This window comes from Megascapheus bottae, chromosome 8 (genome assembly GCF_031878675.1).
Source record: "Megascapheus bottae isolate mThoBot1 chromosome 8, mThoBot2.hap1, whole genome shotgun sequence".
Classification (NCBI taxonomy): Eukaryota; Metazoa; Chordata; class Mammalia; order Rodentia; family Geomyidae; genus Megascapheus; species Megascapheus bottae.
Genome location: NC_143516.1, coordinates 41,905,812 through 41,928,684, shown reverse-complemented (window position 1 = coordinate 41,928,684; position 22,873 = coordinate 41,905,812). Strand labels below are relative to the sequence as shown.

General features: G+C 37.7%; 1 protein-coding gene across 4 annotated transcripts in view; it reads left to right on the top strand.

The window, feature by feature from the left end:
• The window catches only part of Lin28b (lin-28 RNA binding posttranscriptional regulator B), an 80,142-nt gene extending 59,723 nt beyond the window's left edge, over positions 1 to 20,419 (top strand). For all 4 annotated transcript variants that reach the window (XM_090338369.1, XM_090338366.1, XM_090338370.1 and 1 more), the window contains one exon: positions 15,735 to 20,419. In XM_090338369.1, coding sequence (XP_090194495.1) covers positions 15,735 to 16,104 — 370 coding nt within the window. In that variant the 3' untranslated portion in view covers positions 16,105 to 20,419. The remainder of the gene's footprint in view (positions 1 to 15,734) is intronic.
• Positions 20,420 to 22,873: the final 2,454 nt, after the last annotated feature.

Below are 22,873 nucleotides of genomic sequence, written 5' to 3'. Positions count from 1 at the left end.
TATATCAGAGGTTATCTGTGGATAAATGTGTAGATAAATAATTGAGGAATAAATAAAATAATTTAACAAAACTGCTGACTATGCTGATGCTTCTACTTTATCTTTCAAGTCTTGGACAAATTTTCCTCCTGGCTCAGTCTACCTGAAACTGTTCATGAAGGGAAATATAGTTGTCTGCATTAATAAAAACACAGCTAGAAAAATGTAAGCTAGAGGACAAAAGATGCTTGAAACGTGGAAAAAGAATAGTATCATCTGGGATCTTTTTAGAAATGCTCCTTCTCAGGCTTCCTCACAGACTTGTTCTGGAGTGTGGATGTTTGTCACCGCGTAGTGATGTATGTGTGCGTGTGTGTTTCCCAGCAGACCTTTTAGGGTTTTTTTTTTTTTTTGGTCTGTCATGTGAATTGAGCTCTGGGCATGGGTGGTGTTCTTGAGCTTTTCAGCTCAAGGTTGTGTTCTACCACTTGAGCCACAGCACCACTTCTGGTTTTCTGGAGGTTAAGTGGAGATGAGAGTCTCATGGCCCTTTTACCTTTTTGTGCCTGGGTTGTCTTTGAACCATCATCCTTAAATCTCAGCCTCCTGAGTAGCTAGGATTACAGGTGTGAGTCTGTAGTGCCCCACTTCTTTTTAGATAATTTTGATAAACTGAAGTTTGAGAGTTACTGGCTCAAAAAGGGACAATGTAAGTATGTGAGTTCATAATTTATAATTTTGGAACTTGAAGTAGTTTCTGGAACATAGGGATTTAAGTGCTTAATCTCATTTTCAGGAGCAATGTAGTTCCAACAGTTTCAACAAAAGCCCAAGATTTTATTGATATAGCATGGAACATGGTAATCTGAATATTCAGACATGAATCTTTTGCTCACTCTTTATGCTAACAATTACAAATAGGATAGAGATGATTTTCTAAAATAAAATAAAATTATTATAAGATGAAATGCAGAATGGAAATAGGTAGAAACAAGTGACATCCATAAAACAGTGCTATTCAAAGTTTCCAGTCTGAAAATCGTTACCAGACAGTGGTACATGCTGTAGCATATAATTCCTTCATTGAATAATCTGTCTACAAAGTGTCCCTTGTCCTAAGCATTTTTTCATTTGTTAACAGATTTTCTTTTGTTACCTATTTACATGTTTCTTCCTTCTATGCTTCCTTTTCCTTTTCTGCAAGTCTGTTTCAACTGTTAGTGCTCCTAAACTGAATTTTAAAATATCTTATCTTTTCTCTTGATGTTTCTATTTTTGTTTTACTGTTTTGCTATAAAATTGAGTTCTTCCAGAATATCAATTGAGCTGTCAAGCTTTCCTTACTGTTTTATTTGTAGTTCAGGAGAGCCTCTTTGGCCCAGTTTGTGATAAAACTCCCTTCAGATGTCATTAGGAACCACATTTTCTCAAGTACATCTTTCTCAGGTTTTTTTGTCCGCCCTATAAATTACCTTTTTTTTCTTTCTTTTTTTCTTTTTCTAGTCCTGGAGCTTGAATTCAGAGCCTGGGCACTGTCCTTGAGCTTTCTCAAGGCTAGCATTCTACCCTTATGCCATAGAACCACTTCCAGCTTTTTCTGTGTATGTGGCACCAAGGAATCAAACTCAGGGCTTTGTGTATGCTAGACAAGCAGTCTACCACTGGGCCAAATTCCTGGCTCATTACTATTTTTTTTTCTCTAGTTGTGATTTTTAAAAAAATGTTAATGTAAATCTGAAGATGGTTTTCACCTCTCTTGAGCAAAAAATAAATAATACAAGAGTAGGAAAAATAATCAAAAGTGAATAAGACAAGCTAATTACTGGGCATTCATAAGATATGCACATTATTAAATAGTTTAGTTTTCTCTTTTTAATTATTTGAAAAAGGAAACAATAAAAACTAACATTTTTGTGTCTTTTGCTTTTCCTCTTGTCTTCCCCTCCTCATCTGACACCCTAACTTAGGCGGACTGAATTCTGCCAGGAATGGCCTAGAATGTGGTGGAGATGCTTCAAAAAAAAAATACAACAGCATAATTAAAGAAAGAAGCTTTCATTTACATTTATGTATGAAACCATATAGTTTACAATATGTCTTTAAATGTCTTTTTTGAGGTCAACAGTAACCATGTGAATTAACATTTATGTATAAAGACAGATTTGGAGAGGGTAGAATGTAACTATAATGAGAAAATCCAAAGATTAAGTATTTATTTAAATCTCATTGGTTTTGGCTAAACTTCCCACTTTCAGATTTTTGGTCATGACTTTAAGCTCCTCCTCCCCTCACCCACCACTGTAAGATCCGAATTCTTAAAATACAAATTGTAACAATATTTACAAATTTTAATATGTGTATATGTATTTATATTTTATTTTATTTGCCAGTCCTGGCTTGAACACAGGGCCTGAGGACTGTCCTTGGACTTTCTCAGCCTTAGTGCATATTTTATTTTAAAATTTTTATAACTCAGTGAGATTTGAGGATCAAGGTTCAAAGCTAAACCCGGGCACAAAAGGACCTGAGACTCTTATCTCCACTTAACCTCAAGAAAATGCAAAGTGTGGCTTTGGCTCAAATAGTGCAGTAGCCTTGAGCTGAAGAGCTCAGGGACAGTGCCCAGGACGAGTTCAAGCCCCAAGACCCATTAAAAAAAAAAATTGGAATTCTTACCTGGATTCAGCTAACAAATTTTTCTATTTAAAAAATTTTATTTTATTTATTTAATTAGTTAGTTGTTTGTGGGGCTTAAACTGTGGGCCTGGGTGCTATCCCTGAGCTCTTCAGCTCAAGACTCTACCACTTGAGCCAAAGTGCCACTTCCCAGTGAACAAATTTTTTTTTATATATTTTTTTCATTTTTCATATATTTTTTTACTGTAATTAATAGAAGGGTTACATGATATTTGCCAGATAGATGGTGCATTAATTCCCATACATTGATACCCTTTTACATGTCTTGGTCCCCATCTCAGTGAACAAATTTTTAAAATAAAAAACTATGACAGGAGGCCGGGAGTTTGGCCTAGTGGTAGAGTGCTTTCCTAGCTTGCATGAAGACCCGGGTTTGATTCCTTGGTACCACATACATAGGAAAAAAAAAAACGGAAGTGGTGCTGAGGCTCAAGTGGTAGAGCTCTAGCCTTGAGAAAGCCCATGGACAGTGCTCAGGCCCTGAGTTCAAGCCCAGGATTGGCCAAAAAAAAAAAAAAAAGACAATGTCTTTTAAAAATATTCTTGGAAGATCAGGCAATTCTTTGAGGATCTAAGAAACTGAAGGATTAAGGGACAAGGATGATTTGTTTTATTAACATTCTGCTACATGATTATATCATCTTCTAGTTCCTTTTCTTATTTTATCACGTTGTTAATTTTTAATCATTCTCATATAGGAATTTTATCTTAATAGACTTTATTGCATAGGAGTCTAATAAACATAATTTCCTATTCCAAATAGAGGTCAAAACCTAAGTATTTAAGGTCATATAGGATGAGACTAAATGAAAGGATTTCTAGGATATGGAAACAAACCTTATCTTGTGTGATAGTTGTTTTTAATGTACTATGTTATTTCTCTTCTCTTTTTTTCCCTTTGGTTAATCTCATATTGTTACTGTATCTGACTTTATTACCTGGTATATTGTATACACATTTATTTGTTTATTTGAAATAGGAAAGGGAAGGGGGAAAACAAGATGATTGGGAGGGAGAAGGGGGAGGGAATTGGGGCCAAAAACATGAGAAGGGGTATCAATGTGTGAGAAGTAATGCATCTACTATCTGGCAAATGTACCTGTAACCCCTCCATACATTACCCCAACAATAAAAAAAAAAAATTGGAAGAAACACAAAATCTGAAGTTGGACCTGATTTTCATTTGTAGGTTAAAATTAGCTGTAGATTTAGCTTATTTCTGTTCAAGAGATTGTGTGTAGGGCCAGGAGTTTGACCTTGTGAAGACCCAGGTTCGATTCATCGGTACCCCATACATGGAAAAGACGGAAATGGTACTGTGGCTTCAGTGGTAGAGCACTAGCCTTGAGAAAGCCTAAGGACAGTGTCCAGGCCCTAGTTCAAGCCCCAGAACTGAAAAAAAAAAGAGGCTGTGTGCTCCAAAGACTGTGTCAATAATGAATTTTTGGCATCTCACACAGTGACTTCTGTAGATATTATTATACGTTAATGGGTAATATTCAAAGACCAGCATCACAGCGCATACAGATATAAAATGAGTAATCCTGCAAGATTTTAACTCAGTTAAGTGAGAAAAACAGGCAGATGCTGTAATTGGTTCAATAGAACGTCATATTTGGAGATAGGAATAGTGAAATGGATGTACACGTGGAGATAAAACCAGCCAGCATTGCCTCTCTGGAGAAGAACAGCTGTGTATTCTGTTACCAGTATAGAAAGAGCTGTAAACCAGCCCTAGCAGAATCAGACACAAGCAATACTGAAGTGTGTGTTCTGCTTATAGACCCTGCAGTTTTGTGCTGAAGCACAGCTTTTTCTGCATGTAGATGAAGTTCAGGTTACAAAATTAATTATGTGGGAATTTCTTCCTCAGTGCAGTAAATAAGTAGCATTTTGCCTTTGCAACATTTTTTTCTTTCTTTTTTTTTTGATGAGATATGGTTTCACTATGTTGCCTGGCTATCATAGAACTTGAGAGGACTCAAGTGCTTGGGATTATATCTAGCTGCAGATATAATATATTTAAATGTTTCATTTATAAAATACAATTGTGGGGCTGGGAGTTTGGCCTAGTGGTAGAGTGCTTGCCTAGCATGCATGAAGACCCGGGTTCAATTCCTCCGTACCACATACGTAGAAAAAAGCCAGAAGTGGCACTGAGGCTCAAGTGTAGAGCTCTAGCCTTGAGAAAGTCCTACTACTGGGCTCATGCCCTGAGCTCAAGCCCAGGACTGGCAAATAAATAAATAAATAAATAAAACAATTGTGGAATTAAGTGTTGTCTTAAAAAAAAGTTTGCCACAACTAGCAGATTATTTTTCAAAACCTTCTTTTTGCATTATTTACCATAGCTAAGATATGGAACCAACTCAGATGTCCCTCAGTAGATGAGTGGATCAAGAAGATATAGTACTTATACACAATGGAATTCTTTGCTGCCATCAGAAAGAATGACATTGCCCATTCGTAAGGAAATGGAAAGACTTGGAAAAAATCATTAAGTGAAGTAAGCCAGACCCAAAGGAACATAGGCTCAATGGTTTCCCTCATTCATAATAATTAGTACACATCTAGGATTCTTCCAGCAGAGTATCATAATAACTCAAAAGCCATGTATATATGGTCATATAGGATGAGACTAAATGAAATAAACTTTAGGATATGAAAACAAGAGGTTTATCTTTGTGTTTGTTGTTCTTAATGTACTATGTTATTTCTTTTCTTTTTTCCCCTTACGGTTAATCTCATATGGTTACTGTATCTGACTTTGTTACTTGGTATATTTTATATACATTTATTTGTTTATTTGAAATAGGGAAGGGGAAACAAGATGATTGGGAGGGGTGGGGGGAAGGAAAAGGGAACAAAACATGAGAAAGGGTATCAATGTGAGAGAAGTAATGCACCTACTACCTGGCAAATGTAACTAACCACTCTATACATTACCCCAATAACAACAAAACCAAAATATTTTTAAACAAAAAAAATTAGTAATTTTAGCAGGGCACTGGAGGCCCATATGTGTATAGTTATTCAGGAGGCTGAGATGAGAGCTGAGGATTACAGTTTGAAGCCTGCCCAGGCAGGAAAGTCTTTGAGACTCTGATCTTCAATTAAATCACAGAAAAAATCAGAAGTGCACTGGCTCAAATGCTAGACTTGACCAAAAGGAGCTCAGGCATGTACCAGGCCAAGAGTTCAAGCCTCAGGACCAGAAAAAAAAATTAGTAATTTTAATTATTCTGTCCTACTGAGGAAGTAAGAATATTTCATGTAAACTCTCACTAACCAAATCAAGAAGGTTACCATTGGGTATGAAAACTTGTCATTCAAATACTTATGGAATTGACCTTAATAGAAAACCATTCTTGAGCCTTGTGTGGTAGCTCCCACTTGGAATCCTAGATACTTAAAGTTAAGATTAGGAGGATTGTGGTTCAAGGTTAGCCAGGAAAAAGTTAAGAGAAACCCTATCTCACCCCCAGAAATGCTAGGCTCTGTGAAACTTACCTTTCATCTCAGGTTCTAAAGAAGAGGAAAAATCACAGTTTGGGCAAAGAAAGTGGGACTCTACATGAAAAATAACCTAAAACAAAAGGGCTAGGACATGCCTTAAGTACCTATTTGATAAGCACAAATCCTTGAGCTTGGCCCCCAGTACCTTAAAAAAAGTAAAGAAAGCCATTTTTTCACTCATTTATGGAGCATATACAAATAAATGTGTACATGTATAATCTAACCCTAATCTGTCATAATTGAGAGTTTGAGCCAGATAGCTCAATATTTCCAATCTGTGGGATTTTTAATGCTTTCTTGTACTTGGCTTTAGTTTTTACCCCCATCCTGAGTTTCACAGCTGCCGGTCTTACATCAGTGGCCATGTACTCTTTGTGGCACAGCCTTTAAATATTCAGGTACAAGTTGGGATTCTTTAAGAAATCTGTGTTCAGAGAATAGAACTGCTGTCTTAGTAGCTTTGCCATGAAGGTTTAATCCAATAAAAAGATTCATAACATGAAGCATTTCTAGTAAGGAGAAATAAAACAGTAGCCATATTCACAAAAATACTTTAGGTGACTTCACCCTCAGCTCTAGTATTTCAAGATCAGACCCATACAAGATGAGAAAATTATCACAGTTTAAGGAAGTTATCTGACCATGATAGCAGTTCTTCTTGCTCAATTTTCACCTTCGTGGAGAACGATTTAAGAACTGCTGATTCTTCGCAAAGGGTAATAATATATAGTCACAAGAAGGCCATTTTGACTAGGGAAAATGAGACAGGTTATTTCTTTTCATCTGTACTTCCATCATTGTCCTTGAGTGTATAGCTGAAGCTGAAATGAGACATCCATCTAAGGAATTTTTATTAAATAATTTTTAACTCTTTCTTGTTTGCTCATATTTTGGGGTATGTGTGGAGATAGTACTATGGTTTGAACTCAGGGTTTCAAACCTACTAGGCATGTACTTTATCACTTGGGCCATATCCCCAAAAGGTGACCATTTATTGCATTTACTATGTTTTGCACAGAGTCCTATGTTTTTGTTCAGAACCAGCCCCCCAGCCTGCAGTCTTCCTACATACATCTCCCTTGTAGTTGAATATTAGCACTCTAAACCATCTCACCAGAGTTCTTGGTTGATGATGTCTCACTAATTTTTTCCTGAGCTAAAGTTGAGCTGTGATCCTGCTAATTTAATCTTGGACTCTAGAGTAGCTAAAATGATAGATGTGTACTACTATTCTTCTCTTTCAGATTATTACATAGTTATCATGATAGGAGATAGCTCCATACTATCTTCTTTTGCTTTGTGCACACAAGTGCACATTTTGAATACCTCCCAACAATCAGCATACTCTAAAACAACTGATCCTCTGTAAATACTTTGTAATGTTCGTTATTGAAATGCAGAGGTTTTGAATACTGCTTACTAATTCAATAATATAGTACTAGGATTACATGAATTCAGTAATACAGCACTAGTGAATGTTTTAAACTCCAGAATAACCAGTAAAATACCTGACTGTTAGGATAACTTCTTTTAATTTAATTCCTACCCCCTCCCTTCTTTTAGAGTGTTAGCTTTCTTTTGCTCTGTCACTCATGTGCCCCAAACTGATTCTTGACCTTAATTTATCTTTTCTTCCTGTGGGATTTCTCATGCTGTCTTCCTTCACTTTTCTTTTTCTGTGGTGTGCCAGTTCTTGGGCTTCAATTCAGAGCCTAGGTATTGTCCATGAGTTTTATTTAAATAAAACTCACACCTGTACTTGTGGCTTCTTCGTGATCAATTGGAGATAAGAGTCTCATGGACTTTCCTGCCTGGGCTGGCTTCATACCACACAATCTTCAAATCTCAGTCTTGCCTTCTGTTTTAATAGAGAAATGCACATCTGACAAAATGTGAGCTGGTTACTTGGTTAAGGCTAATTTTTGTGGAATTTAAAATTATTTCATATATTGTTTGGGTAGCAAATTATTGCTTCATTTACCAAATGGTTAAATTCCTCTATCAAACTTTCTTTGTGCTTTAAGTGAAAATAGTGAAAAAAATTGCAGTATACCTTTAGAAAATTTACATTGCATAACAAATGATTTTATAATTACTAAATAATGTCCTAAGTAAAAAAAAAAAGTAATGCTGATTTTCATGCCCAAAGCCTAAAAAATCATATAGTGAGCAATATATTTCTGTAGGCCTTACCAGTACCTATTTGTAGCAGATGTCAGCACTTCTGAACTGGAAATTTTGGAATCTGAAATGATGAAAATCAAGAACTCCTGTCAATGAGCAAACATTACAGAGTATGCATTATAATCTGATTCTTCTATCTAAGCAAATACCCAAATCAAATTATTTCCACTTAAGTTGAATATATCTTTCCTTTACATAGAATGCTATAAAAAAAACTTGTAAAAATCAGTGTAATGAAATATGGTAAATAAACCAAACTTCAAACAAGAGCAAATTTCCCAATATGGATAATTCTAATATTGTTTCTGTAAAATTGCCCTTGGCTTCCTTTGTCTCTGCATGCACACGCTGTTCCTTCTTCCTTATTGTTGGTCCTGAAAGCAGCCCAAGCAGAGTGCCCACTAGGGTTAGCTCCTGTTTCATAACATACTACTTTTACTCTCAAGAAATTGCAAAGCATTAAGTTATCTGTGTTTGAGGACATCTTTCTCCCTGTGTTTTCAACTCTTCCATTAGCCAGAACAGATTTCCTTGTCTGGGATGTTGTTTGTCATCTAAGTGAGAGATAACATTTCTATTTCAGATAAAGATGTAACTTATGACCTAGAATTCGTTATTACGTTTCTTTTCAAGTTAGAGTAGTACAAAGTGGAAAATGTTCAACAAACGATTATTGTTGGAATTGTTGCAGAGGCTTATCAAGTACTTTTAAATAGAGTGAGTGAATTCTTTTTTGAATGTCTGGTTTATAACCACCCTGACTGAAGTGCCCTGACATGTAGAGCACTCCCTTTGGCTCTGATTCCTCTGATGATTTCCCTCTGTGGCCTCTTCTCTTTGTAAATCATCTCCATGCTTCGTCCTGCCTCTCTGTGACCCACACTGCACCGCATGACATATCCTTCCTCAATTTCCATCTTACCTTGTTTTTGCAAGATGATGAAAGGCTTGTGAAAAGAGGTCTTAGTATATTTTAGCTGGTTTTAAAGGTACTTCCCAACTGTGTTTTTTTTTTTCAGCTGTTATTACAAGTTAGACCATGGTATTAATCAGAGAGCCCACAAGCTAATAAATCTGAAGACAGTCCCTAAAACAACGACATAAAATTCCAATCAGTACATAAACCCTACCCTGCTAGCTATTACACATATTATAAAGGTACCAGATGCATATATTGCATCTATTCCAAAGTTGTGCACATAGTAGATGTTATTTGGCAATTTTAGGGATTGAGCCAACAACCTTAGACAAATGCTCTTCCACTTACACCACTTCTCCAGCTCCCTTTTGTGCCAGTTACTTTTGATGTAGAGTCTCACTTTGTGCCTAGGTCGAAAACCTACTTGTGCTTCCCTGTGTACTCGGGGATGACTGGCGCACACCACTGTACCTAGCCATTGTGCTTCACCTGTGGCCAGCATCCACAGGTGCAAGCCATGGCACCTGGCCATTGGTTGAGTTGGAGTCTCATAAGCTTCTTTTTGCTTGGGCTATCCTTACATTGCTGTCCCATACCTCTTTCTCCCAAGTAGCTAGGATTACAGGCTTGAGCCACAGCTGGCTCAAAAAATATTTTAGCTGCATGCTTTTCTTTTCCAGATTTTGTGAAGATGATTTCATGGGTATTATTAACACTTGAATCTATGAACAGGCAAAAAAGGGATGTGAATAGTTCCTCATCATGTAACTAGTCACAAGCCTTTTATCACATGACTCCAAGAATATAATAGACTCAAAGAGCATAGTAGTTGACAAGTAACAAGAAAATTCTTTGAACTCAGGACAAAGCTGGAATGGGTTTGATTAGTCTGAAAATGGATTTAGAGAAGGTAGAGAACTCATTCCTACTGCAAGCAGTTTTAGAGCTTTAAGTTCACTTTGGTTTTATACTTCCATAGAAGTAGGTTATGCCAAACCATCCATATGCTTTTGTCCTAGAAAGAACTGTGTGTGTATGTATTTTAAATTCAAGATACAGTTTTTAGATTTATGTGTGTAAAATTATGTCAGTATTATTAGCCATAAATTTTATATAACAAAAATAGAAGTAAAATGTATTATTTTCAGTTGAAATTTCCTTCTAGGTAAACCTTATAAGTCTTAATTTGTTACCAATACAGTGTAGAGATCGCAGTATTCAATAGGAGTTGAAGTGAAGACTGACTTACCAAATTAAAATATTTATTGTGTCAGACACACGGTAAGCTGTCAGCAAATTGAACCTATTTATTACTATTATTTTAATTCTGTTTAGCTCTGTATCAGGATATATTAGCTGATATTAGCTGATTGAAAATTCAATATTTTACTACTATATTTAGGAAGATTAATTAGTATTTAATAAATACTAGCTAAAATAACTATACTTACTCTAAATTCTATTCTAACAAATATTAATTTTATTAAAATGTTATTGTTTAATTGGCTTACAGACTTAGGATTTAGACATAAGAATGAAACAAAAGAAGCAAACTCAATTTTTTTTAAAAACAAATGCACTTAAGAATAGGTTATTTTGACAAAGATCAGATGACATGTATTGCAAGAAAACCTTTCTCGTTTCTGTGTTGCATCAGTTCCCTTTGGGTTTCAGGGGTAGAGCCTATGGAGAAGATATACCATACCAAGGTAAATGTTTGGACTGCTAAAAGCTATCAGAAAAACCACGGTCTTCTTGTGGAAGATTTGTCACATACCATGTGTCTCTTGCCTTTAGGAGGTACAGGGTAGACAGTTTGTTCTTATCATAAACTACACTCTTGGGGCTGGAAGTGGGGCCTAGTGGTAGCTTGCCTAGTATGCACGCAGTCCTGGGTTTGATTTCTTAGTACCACATATACAGAAAAAGCCAGGAGTGGTGCTGTGGCTCAACTGGTAGAACACTAGCTTTGAGAAAACTCAAGGACAGTGTCTAGGCCCTGAGTTCAAGCCCCAGGACTGGCAAAAAAGAAAAAAAAAGCAAGCAAAAAATTTTAAAAAGGAAAGGAAGGAAGGAAGGAAAAAGGAAAGAAAGAAAAGGCTACATTTCTGGATTTTGTACTGTTTCAAGGTTTGCTAGACATTCTCTTTAGAGAGTTCTTTTTTTGTGGTTTGCCCTTCCTGTATTTCTATTTTCCTCCTGCCTGAAGCATGCAGTTCTTTTTCCACTCTTCTTTCCCCAAAACTGCTTTTCTCCCCGTTCAGCATTTACTTCCTCTCTAGAAGCCTCTGGATCTCAGCATCCTTGCCCTTAGTTCTCCTACCAGACCCTTGGGATTGCATGAGTTTCCACAAACATTCATGACACTGTTGAACACTGAGAATTGCCCCAACTTCTCTTTTTTCCATTATCCTTTGAAACATGCACGTCTGGCTTCCTGTGGCATACTCCCTAAATTTTTGTTTATTTTAGAGTAGGTCCTGGGATTTGATTGTAGTGCCGTATGCTTGCTAGGCAGGCACAGTACCACTTTTGTCATGCTTCTAACCCTTTTGGCTTTAGTTTGTGACAGTGGTGTCTTGCTCACTTTGTGCCAGGGCTGGCCTCTAACTGTGCTTCTCCCACTTTTGAGTACCTGGGATAACAGTTACACCCAACTTGCCCAATCTTTTTTTTTTTTTTTTTTGCCAGTCCTGGGGCTTGAACTCAGAGCCTTGGGCATTGTCCTTGGATACTTTTTTTCTAAAGGGTAGTGTACTGCCACTTGAGCCACGGCATCACTTCCAGCTTTTTTTTTTTTTTTCTTAAACCTGGTCTTCCCAAACTTTAAATCACTTTGGGATTAGTGGGGATTGTACATTTGATGGACTTTTCATTTGGGACATTGGAGTATCTTATTTTTTTTCGAAGTGTAGACACATTTCAGTCTGGTGATCCTCAGTTGAACTCGGTTCTAACCATCATTACTGACATCCTTTGAACATAATTGTTTGGACCAAAAAACGTTATGTAAGGGTCATAAGCATATCTAAATTCTGATTTATAGATGAGATAAAAATGTCAATGTCACTGCACTGGTGGCTAATACCTTTAATTCTTTTTTTTTTTTTTTTTGCCAATCCTGGGCTTTGAACTCAGGACCTGGGTACTGTCCTTGGGCTTTCTCAAGGAGAGAGCTCTACCACTTGAGCCACAGCACCATTTCTGGCTTTTTGCTATGTATGTGGTACCGAGGAATCGAACCCGGGTCTTCGTGCATGCTAGGCAAGCAGTCTACCACTAGGCTAAACTCCCGGCCCTCATACCTTTAATTCTAACTGTTGAGATTGAGCTCTGATGATTGCTGTTTGAAGCCAATCCAGTCAGGAAAGTCCATGAGACTTTTACCTCTAATTAATCATTTTTAAAAAGCTATAAACAAAGCTCAAGTGGTAAAGCAGTAGTCATCAACACAAACACTTAAGAGTCAGCACTCAGGCACTGACTGAGTTCCAGCCCCAGCCAGGATTCACACACACATGCAAAAAGCATGGATATTATTTTTATTAAATTCTTATCTATATACAAGCTGGGTGTCGATGGAGGCTGAAATCTGAAGATCATGGTTCAAAGCCAGCCTGGGCATGAAAGTCCATGAAACTGATTCCTATCTTCAGTTAACTACAATTATTTCAGTTCTAAAAGCCTTCTATTTTATGTACTGATTGCATCCTCCTTTCACTGAAGAAGACTAGAATTTCATTCTGGTAGTCATTTAAACAGTATTTTTAATGTTGGACCATGTGAATATATACCTAAGTATTATTTTAATTTTCATCATATAGTCTTTCGCTCATGATAAGTTTTTCTTATATACCCTAAACATATAGCTGTATGTGGACACATGCAATTTTTAATGCTCATTGTAAGGTAGCATTCAAACAAACTCATTTTGGGAAGAGTGGAGTATACACAGAGACTAGACTCATATTTAGTGTGTGTGGAGTATGTGTCTGTGGTGTTGTTTATGAGCCAAAAAGTCTGGGCATTTTTCACTTTGGTGCTAACCTCTTGGGAAAGAAGGAGATTCATAATGGAGTGTGATTTGTGCTCTTGGTAAGAATGATTGACAGTGTATAATTAGATAAATACCACTCCTCCCTTCCCCTTCCCCCAAAAGCTAACCACATATACTCAGAATACAGATCTTTTCAGTGAGAAAGGCAGTCAAGTTTAGTGACAGCACATATCTTAAAAGCCAAAGGGATGAAATAACTTTGCAAGTCTAAATGCAAGGAAGTAAAAATTGCACACTACCCTTAAAAATAACTTCTACTACCCAAGTATAATACTAAATACTTTGCATGATCAAAGACACCACTGGTAAAAGTAGAATTCTTTTATCAGGGCCTTGGTCAACGAGTGGGCAGTTTCTCTGAATAAGATGGTGTAGCTCATACATGACAACTGTTGAAAATTGCTGTGTACACTACCACTGAAACTTTTCACCTCCTGTCTCTCTTTGAAAATGAACTGCTCACTGGGTGTTATCCCCAGAAAGTGAATTTAACTCAAAAGATTTTATACATGGGAAGATTTAAGAATTCACTTACCTAGTATAGAAGAGAGCTAAGCAAAAAAATTATAAGTAGTATAATCATGTTTCTCAAAGATAGCATTTTTAAAATATTATTTTGGGCACCTAAATTTGAAGCATTAATCAGTATTTTTTATCTTCCTTTAATTTTGTACCATCTTTTAGAACCCATGGCCAAAGAACTACTGAATCCAGATTGCAATGCTGTTCTGTTCATTTCTTTACGGAATGTAATTGCATAATTAGTAATTGAATTAGAACACTTGATGTTTTGGGTCTTCCCTTTAATTTTTGAAACTATTGATGTAATCTTTTAAAATTAGTATCCATCAGTTCTTGCAAAGGATAAAAGCCATCTTGTGACTGACACCTGGAGAAATAGACAGTTAGTTATTCTAGTTTAACTTACATCCTTACATGCATGACTTCTTAGGTTACTAGCTTGTCTTTAACTATAAAGTGTAAGTTATTAAGCTTTATGTTCTCATATACATACAAATCGTTTCAATTATTTTTTATTGTGGTCTTTAGCAAATCCTCACAGTTGCTACCTACTTCGGTTTTGGCTTATAAAAGAAATTAGGAGTCAGGTACTAGCACACTCATACCTATAATCTTAGTTATTCAGGATTGAGTTAGCTCTGGGAATGGTGGTTCAAAGCCAGCCCAGGCAAGAAAGTCCATAAAGCTTTTATCTCCAATTCAAAACAAAACAAAACAAAATAAAAAAGTGAGCTGTAGCTAAAGTGATAGAGCGCTAGTCTTGAAAGAAAAAGCTAGGCTCTGAGTTTAAGCCTTAGGGTGAATATACACACACATGCACATGCGCACACACACATGAATTATGACTTTTGTTATTTGTGCTCATGAATAATCTGATTAAACATGGATTTATAGGGCCATATATGTAGCCTAGTGGTAGAATGCTGGCCTAGCATGCATGAAGCCCTGGGTTCCATTCCTTGGTGCCACATCCACAGAGTGGCAGAGCACAGCCTTGAAAGCCTAAGGTCAGTGCCTAGGACCTGAGTTCAAGCCTCAGGATTGGCAAAAAAAAAAAACATGGATTTATGTTTACTTCAATTTCGGAAAATTCACCCTACCCGAAAATGAATTTCTACAGAAAGAAGTTTTCCCACTCACTGAACTAGTGTCAGACTTTATTAATTTTATTGAAATGTTTAGATTTTTTTCCCTAGTACTGCTAGGTCCAGATACTTCCTGTACTGCAAAAAAGCTACTTGACAATTTTCCCCGGCATTTGTTTTCAGTAACTAGATTATCTGATACATTTGATTTCACTGTACAAAGGAAAATATTCTTCCAGTTCATATGACTTCCATAATAAAAATAATACTCAAAGAAGTGTTAAACTCATAACATTTAATTTGATCTATAATGTTACCAATTACTGAGCAAATTGCCAATTCACATCATGTCAAACAGCTGTGAGTTTTTATACACACATTTTTAAAGACCACGGGTTGTTTTTTTGGTTGACTATGGACTGCCCTCTAGTGGGCTGAACTGTTCTTTTGAAATAATCTAATTTCAGAGCCATTTCTTCTTGGTGGAAGTGATTACTGGTTTGGTACTCTTGTTTTTCACTGCCTATCATGGGTAGCAAATCTAAATTTATCAAGTTGACAGAAGATGTTAGGGATTATGGTCTTTGAAAGAATCAATATAGTCGGTTTAAATAATGTATATATAGAAGAAGGGACAGTTTGGGTGTTTGGGGAGTTACCTACATTCCCGTGTCAATTATTTTGGGTAATTTAATCAGTTATTAGGCCGACTAAAGGTTTTTTTTTTCAGTGATAGATGCTACCTACTTCTAAGATGCTTTCCTCATTTTTGCAGATGCTACAACTGTGGCGGCCTTGACCATCATGCTAAGGAATGTAGTCTACCTCCTCAGCCAAAGAAGTGCCATTACTGTCAGAGCATCCTGCACATGGTAGCAAACTGCCCACATAGAACTGTTGCCCAGCTGCCTGCCAGTTCTCAGGGAAGTCAGGAAGCAGAGTCTCAGCCATGCACTTCGGCTTCCCCTTCAGAAGCCGGGGGTGGGCGTGACTGCACATCACCTTCCTTTCCTTGGGAGGCCAGGTCAGAGATCTCAGAAAGGTCAGGCAGGTCGCCTCAAGAAGCTTCCTCTCCAAAAGCATCTGCGGCACCAGAAGAGGCAAACAAAAAGGGGCCTTCTGTTCAGAAAAGGAAAAAGACATAATGCTTGCTAACATCTCGAGTTCTACCCTGTTGGGAAGTCTACCTCATGCAAGTACAGGGGAACAGTATTCTACAGACAGCAGATGACCCAGGATTTTAACTACTGTTGAGGACCTGTGAGTCTTTTTAAACAGACAAATCACTAAGCAAATTATATTGAGCAGGGTGTCATGTTTGACTTAATTCAGAGAAGATACTATGTATGTGGATACATGCGTGTGTGCATTTGAGGGTTTTACAGAGGAGTGTAGGCATGTATAGAAAGAGCTTTTATCTTTATATATGTGCATAGGGGTATAAGCACACAATTGGAGATCTCTAAGAACTAAGACTCCATGTGACACATTTAGGATGACTTCAGAAATAATCCCTGGAGTTTTTCTTTAAATACCAGGTTTTGTATTACATAAAAACATGACTGTTAACTTTTGTGTGAACCAAAGGATCTCAGATCTCAAGAGCTGCCAATCATATGGTACTAAAGGTTTTAAAACAACCAGTTTTTCCTGGGTCTGGGATTGCCTCTTTTTCTTGATTCTTATGGAGTGTTTTGTTTTTTTGTTTTGTCCTCTTGTTTAAAGGTAGTATTTTAATGCCACATGCCACAGACTGCCATAAGCTCTTTTGATTCTGGGATACATACCTCTAGAAAAGACAATGAATGTGTAATTTTTGTGCTGATATTTCAGTGTTTTTAATTGTGTCATGATTGTAAATTACATGCCTACTAAGAGAAATGAAAGGGAGGGTGATGTATTAATGTAGTGACAATAATTTTCAGTGGTATTTTGATACCAGTTCCCCACCATCTCTTATGTGTTCTGAGATATTTCAGGACTTGTGACAGCAGCAGCAGCAGCTTCCCTTAACTAAGTGAGTCTTCTAACCATCCCTTAGCACAGGGAGCCCTCCCTGTTTACTACTGAAGACCTTAGATGAAAACTCCAAACATGTGGTGGATATTTTATATTCCCCTCGAAGAATTTCTAACTTGTTTCTAAAACAAAAGAAGCATCCAATTAAATTACATACTGAGATTTGTGATGAAGATTGAGAGGATGCTCACAGTTGCCCAATAAATGTGATCTGTGAATTTTACTAAGAAGCATAGTGTTTGGTGATAGGTAACTAAGAATGACAAGCCAAGGCAGAAGTATCACAATCTCTCTATTCCACCCCCCCCAACCACCCCTACACAATAATATCCTCAGTATGTAGATGGAAGTACTTAGTATAAAAATATGGTGGCTCTTTTAAGGGAACATTCAGTACTGGGGATACAGAGTCTGTTCAGATCAGTTTTCAGACATAGTAGCAAATTGACTAGGTTCCATTAGGCTTTCATCATGAAAAAAAAAATTCTTTTGGAGTTACCTATTTCTAGATATTAAGGGCAAACTTCTCCAAGAAGGTACCAACTGAATAATTATAATCTTGACAATAAATATAATTGTAAATGAGCCTATTGGTATAAGCTCAGATAATCAAAAGAAGAAAACAGCATGACTTAAATGAAACGACTCAAATGAAACTCCGGCACACGTCCTGCTCCTTCAGGCACCCTGTCAGGAGAGGCTGGTAGAGCTGATGCTGCCTCAGCCAGCCACCCAGCTGGACTTCTAGAAGGTCCTTAGAACTCAGCCTGAGTCCCACCACAGTGCTTGTGAGCCTCTCCCCAGTACACACTGAAGTACTAGTGTGCTGGGATACAAACCTTACCTTTGACGATATTGAATGTGATAGCTGTAGAGAAGTACTTCCTTGCCTTAGGTGAGGATTTCAAGCTTACTTAAATTATGTAGACAATTCAAAGTGGCACTGCTTACTCTGAGCACACTTGGTAAGAAGTTTGACATTGAAAATGCAAAATATGACAGTGTCCCTTTGAAAATTCAAACCAAAGTTTCTTGACATCGTAGGAATAGGAAATTATGGACTTGAAAACTGGACATTCCCTGTTTACGGATGAAAGTTCAGAGCTGAGGTCAGGGCAAAAGAGTGAAACTAGAAAACAGAAACACTTGAACTGCAGACCTTCTGGATGCAATTTGACATCTTTTTCAGTGTCTGGCCAGACTGAACTACTAAGAGCACATACCAAACCTATCTTAGGGTTAAAAGTTGGGGTCTATATTTTTATATGAGAATATTGTCACTATTACATAACATACTCAGGACAAAGAACTTTGCTCAGGGAACATGTCATAAAATGTTTCTTTACAGTCTTGTCTACGATCCTGCTTACTCAAAAAAAGCCAAATAACTTAGACCTTTAAGCAAGTACACGTACTTGATGTTAGTAACTACCTCTCAGTTTGACATAAATCGTAATCCTTGAATAACACATATCAGTTCTGTTTTTATTTCACATGGAGTCCTGAAAAACAATTCCTCCACTCCTTACAGATGTGAATATCACTGATGTGAGCACATTATTCAATGGCATGAGTGAAATATTCTGTTTACAGCAAAAGGCTACCTCCTAGTTGTACACAGCACACCTTTATGCTGCTCCAGCCTTACAGTGTCTGGTAATACTTGGGTACAGATCTTTTATATCTATAGCACAGATACCAGTCCACAGCTGCACGTGTCTCCCAAACTTGTGAACAATGAAGCATCTCATTTAGCTAGCAAAGTCTCCAAGCATCTCTTTAAGGTTGTCATGTATTTAAAGAATTATGGGAGCTCTTCAACTGGACCCAAACAGAACACAGAAGCAATCTTGGAAAATAGCTGCCTTGCCCTGAGATAGAGGGCAGGAAGGGGTAGCTGAAAAAGGAATTGTGTGTTTGGCTGTACTTTACTGGGCAAACAGTGTAAGGATGCCAGTCTCCTTTGTTTGCTTGTCTCCTCTGCCCTGCAGCCAAAGCACATAGCAGCATCCCTGGGCAACTAACTAGCACTGGCTCACCAAGGAGTGAACTAAAAACACAGTGCCATTTATAGTTATGAGGGGGCATAGCAGTCTGCAGGGGTCACTAATGGTAGGCCAATAGGCTTGTGATTTAAGGTGTTTCCACCTCGCCCTCTTGTAAGCACACATGTAATATCTATAAAAGATGTTCTACCAGTCTCTTAGCCCTGTGAGCTACTCATTTACTGCATGGCAGATCATAGTGGAAACATTTTTATATGTGCATTTCTAGCATTTTGATGTATTTTTACAGTTGAAAGATTTAGAAAAATTTTTACCTGCTTATAACATGGGAGTTTTAGCGTGCAATGTAAAGATCAAGAATCATCACATGTTATTAGCATCAGCCCCCTTCCGTTATGAGATGTGTTCATTACCCTTTTTTTCCTTTTGTAATTCTGGCTCAGTTTTATTTTGTACCTGTGCAGCCCCAACTTACTGCTGGTTGTATTTAGTTTGTGAATAGAAACCCATGAGTGTTAATAGACTTTGTAACATTCACTGTAAGATGAATTATACAGGACATGGGAAATCTCATTAAGTCTTAAAGTTAATTTAAGTTAATTTATCTGTTTTCCCTGAGAAATGTTTATCATAAAATATATGTGTGTGTCTCCTTTTTGGTTATAAAATCTGGGGAAGTATGTTCAAGTGCAGCTGCCCTGACTTTAATTCTAGATGTCTTGATGGGATTTTTTTTGTCTTGTTAAAGAACAGCTTATTGAAAGAACCACAGAGGTGTGGTGGTTGTGTGATTCCGTGCCCTAGTTGTTCAGTTAGGGGGAGAGGTTAACCTAGAATTCATTGTTAATTTTTATGCTTGGAACAAAGCTGCAAAATTATGGTGAAATATTGTCATGTGACAAGATGTTATGATATTTAATACAACTATGGCTTAATGCTTGTGACAGTTACCAGCTTGATAAGAGTGGTATTGACTACCTCTTAAATAACTTATATCTGTCAACCACTGGCACCTATTTACCACCAAGCTGGCTTTAATTCATCTGTGTTGCTATTCTGGTATTAACAAGTCTTAACTGTACTAGAGACCAAAGTGAACCCTGATTTCTGTGTATTTTTATTACAGTGTTTAGTATTTTAAAACTATCCTGTATAGTATTTAGATTACCTCATTGTCCATTTTGACCTTACGTTGTTTACGAGTGAAAACTTAACAAAAAGCAAACTCTTGAGCTGTGTTTTCAAAGGAAACAAAATGGATATTTGAAATGTCACTTCACTTTTGTTCTGTTGCCTTGATGGCCTTCAATACTGTTTGTTTCTGCAGACATGGGTTTTATATTCTCATTGCGTGCCTAATGTCTTATTCTGTTTTTTTTGTGGATGTTTTGAGGCAAAAAGTTACTTCATTACAATAAAACCTCTAACATTGGCATCTACGATGGGCCTTGGACATTTTTCATGATTTACGTGATTGGTAAATTTAAAGAAATGAGTCAAAAGCCACTTAAGGAGAACTGTATCAGGGGGAGCACAAGATAAAAGGCTTTAGCGTATTCCTGGTGGTTGAGGTTAGCATGGAACTCAAGACAATACCAATGAAAGCAAGGACTGGGAATTGTCCCTTAGTATCCAGCCAGGAGTGGACAAGCTTGCCTGTCCAGATGGACTTGGTAGAAAGAATGGCCTGAAATAAAAATTTCAAAGCCTTTTGGAAAATTTTCTTACAGGGTTTTCCTAATAACTATAAAGAAATAAAAAAGAACAATCACACCAGGGTGTACCTGTACCAGATTCTTATATGACTGTGAATCCAACAAGCTGTGTAAACTGCGGAGTTCTATAAGCTGGCTAGTCCCACAATTGAATTTACTTCCTACTCCATATTGGATGATGATGATGATGATAACAATGACAACGACAGTGATGATGACTTTTGGTGTTCTACGATGGCTATTTTTTTTAAAAAATATATTTCAGATGCACTTTTCTTAGGATAGGAAAAACTTTTCTTTTTTGGTCAGTCCTGGGGCTTGGAACTCTGGGTATTGTCCCTGAGCTCTTTAGCTCAAGGCTACTGCCCTACCCCTTGAGCCACAGCACCACTTTCAGTTTCCTAGAGGTTAATTGAAGTGGTTAATTGCTCGGGCTGGCTTTGAACTATGATCCTCAGATCTCAGCCTCTTGAGTAGTTAGGATTACAGACATGAGCCACCTCGGCCAGCAGGAAAAGCTTTTGAAAGCTTCTTTATTAAAAAAAAAATATATGTATATATATCATACTTTATAGACTATAGAAAATGTAGAAACCCTAGCATTAGAAAAAGAGTCAAGCATATGATCACCGGAAAATAATTAGTAACATTAATTTTAAATGTGGAAAAACTTTGAAAAGCAGTTTTCAAAAAGTTACACACACAGTTCCGGTGCCGGTAAATACCCATGAGCATTTAAAATTTTATTCTGGTCAGAACAGATATGTATGTACCTACCTAGACATGTGAAAGTGACTTACATTAGATCACTGAGCATGTGTTTTGGGGCCTTAGAGTTTTTCCTCAATCTGTCATTCAGTGTTTTGTCATATCTGTAAAGATTGTTAATCAGACTCAGCTGGGACTTGGAGAGCGGACGCTTGGATAAAGGAAGGTAATATTATACCGGAAGAGCATTGGTGGCTCACACCTGTAATCCTAGCTATTTGGGAGACTGATATCAGGATCATAGCTCAAATCCAGCCTGGGCAGGAAAGTCCCTGAGATTCTTATCTCCTATTGATTACCAGAAAGCCAGAAGTGGTGCCGTAGGTCAAAGGAGTAGATCACTCGCTTCTAGCAAAAGCAAGCTCAGAGGCAGCACCCAGCCTTCAAGCCCCAGGGCTAGCACAAAAGGAAAAAGGAAAGAAGAGACATCATCAACCACAGATAGAACCTAGGATCTGCAGTGCGGGTGCCAGCCACTAGGAAAGGATCTAACTGATGGGACAGTGCAGAAACCAAACATTTGTTTTAGCCACAGGGGCAGCTGGGAGCTTGGGACCTTCAAAGCATCTCTGACTTTTTCATGAGAGCATGTCCTTGACTCAGGTACCACTGGGAGAGAAACCAAACAGGGAGTGGCAGTCTTGCTGAGAAGAACAAGAAAATCGAAGGACAAATGCTGCAGAGGAGGGCTCGATCATCATACAGATTCCTTGTCAAGACTCAGCAGGAAAGAGCAACTAAGACCAGATGTCTCAGGACCAAACACATGAGATGTTCAGGTGGTCCTGACCCTAGACACCTTCTGGATCTCACTTTCGCTGCCCTTGGCTGAGAAGATGGCCTTGGTACTATGGTTCATGCCTGCCGAAACAGTTGTGTGTGTGGACATCAGAGGGCTGTAGTCTAGGAATGACAGTCATGCCTTAGTACTGAATGTCAGAACTTAGGGCAAAGGGTGAAACTTGAGATAGGCCAGCCTGAACAAATCCTATAACTAAATTAGCAGGTATATGACCTACCTACCAAAAAGCCTTTAAGTGTGTGTGTGTGTGTGTGTGTGTGTGTGTGTCTCTGTGTGTGTCTCTGTGTGTGTCTCTGTGTGTGTGTGTGTGTTGTTCAGGGGACCTGAGCTCTGTGTCTGGGTGTTGTCCCTGAGTTCTTCAGCTCAAGGCTACCACTCTACCCCTTGAGCCACAGCCCCACTTCAGGTTTTCTTGAGGTTAATTGGAGATAAGAATCTCAGGTCCTTTTGTGCCCAGGCTGGCTTTGAACCGCAGTTCTCAGATCTCAGCCTCCCGAGTAGCTAGGATTGCAGGCGTGAGCCACTGCACCTGGTAAAAATCTCAGCTTTTTAAAAAATTACTTTTAAAGAGTTGTACAAAGAAGGTGCCAAATAGCAAAACAGT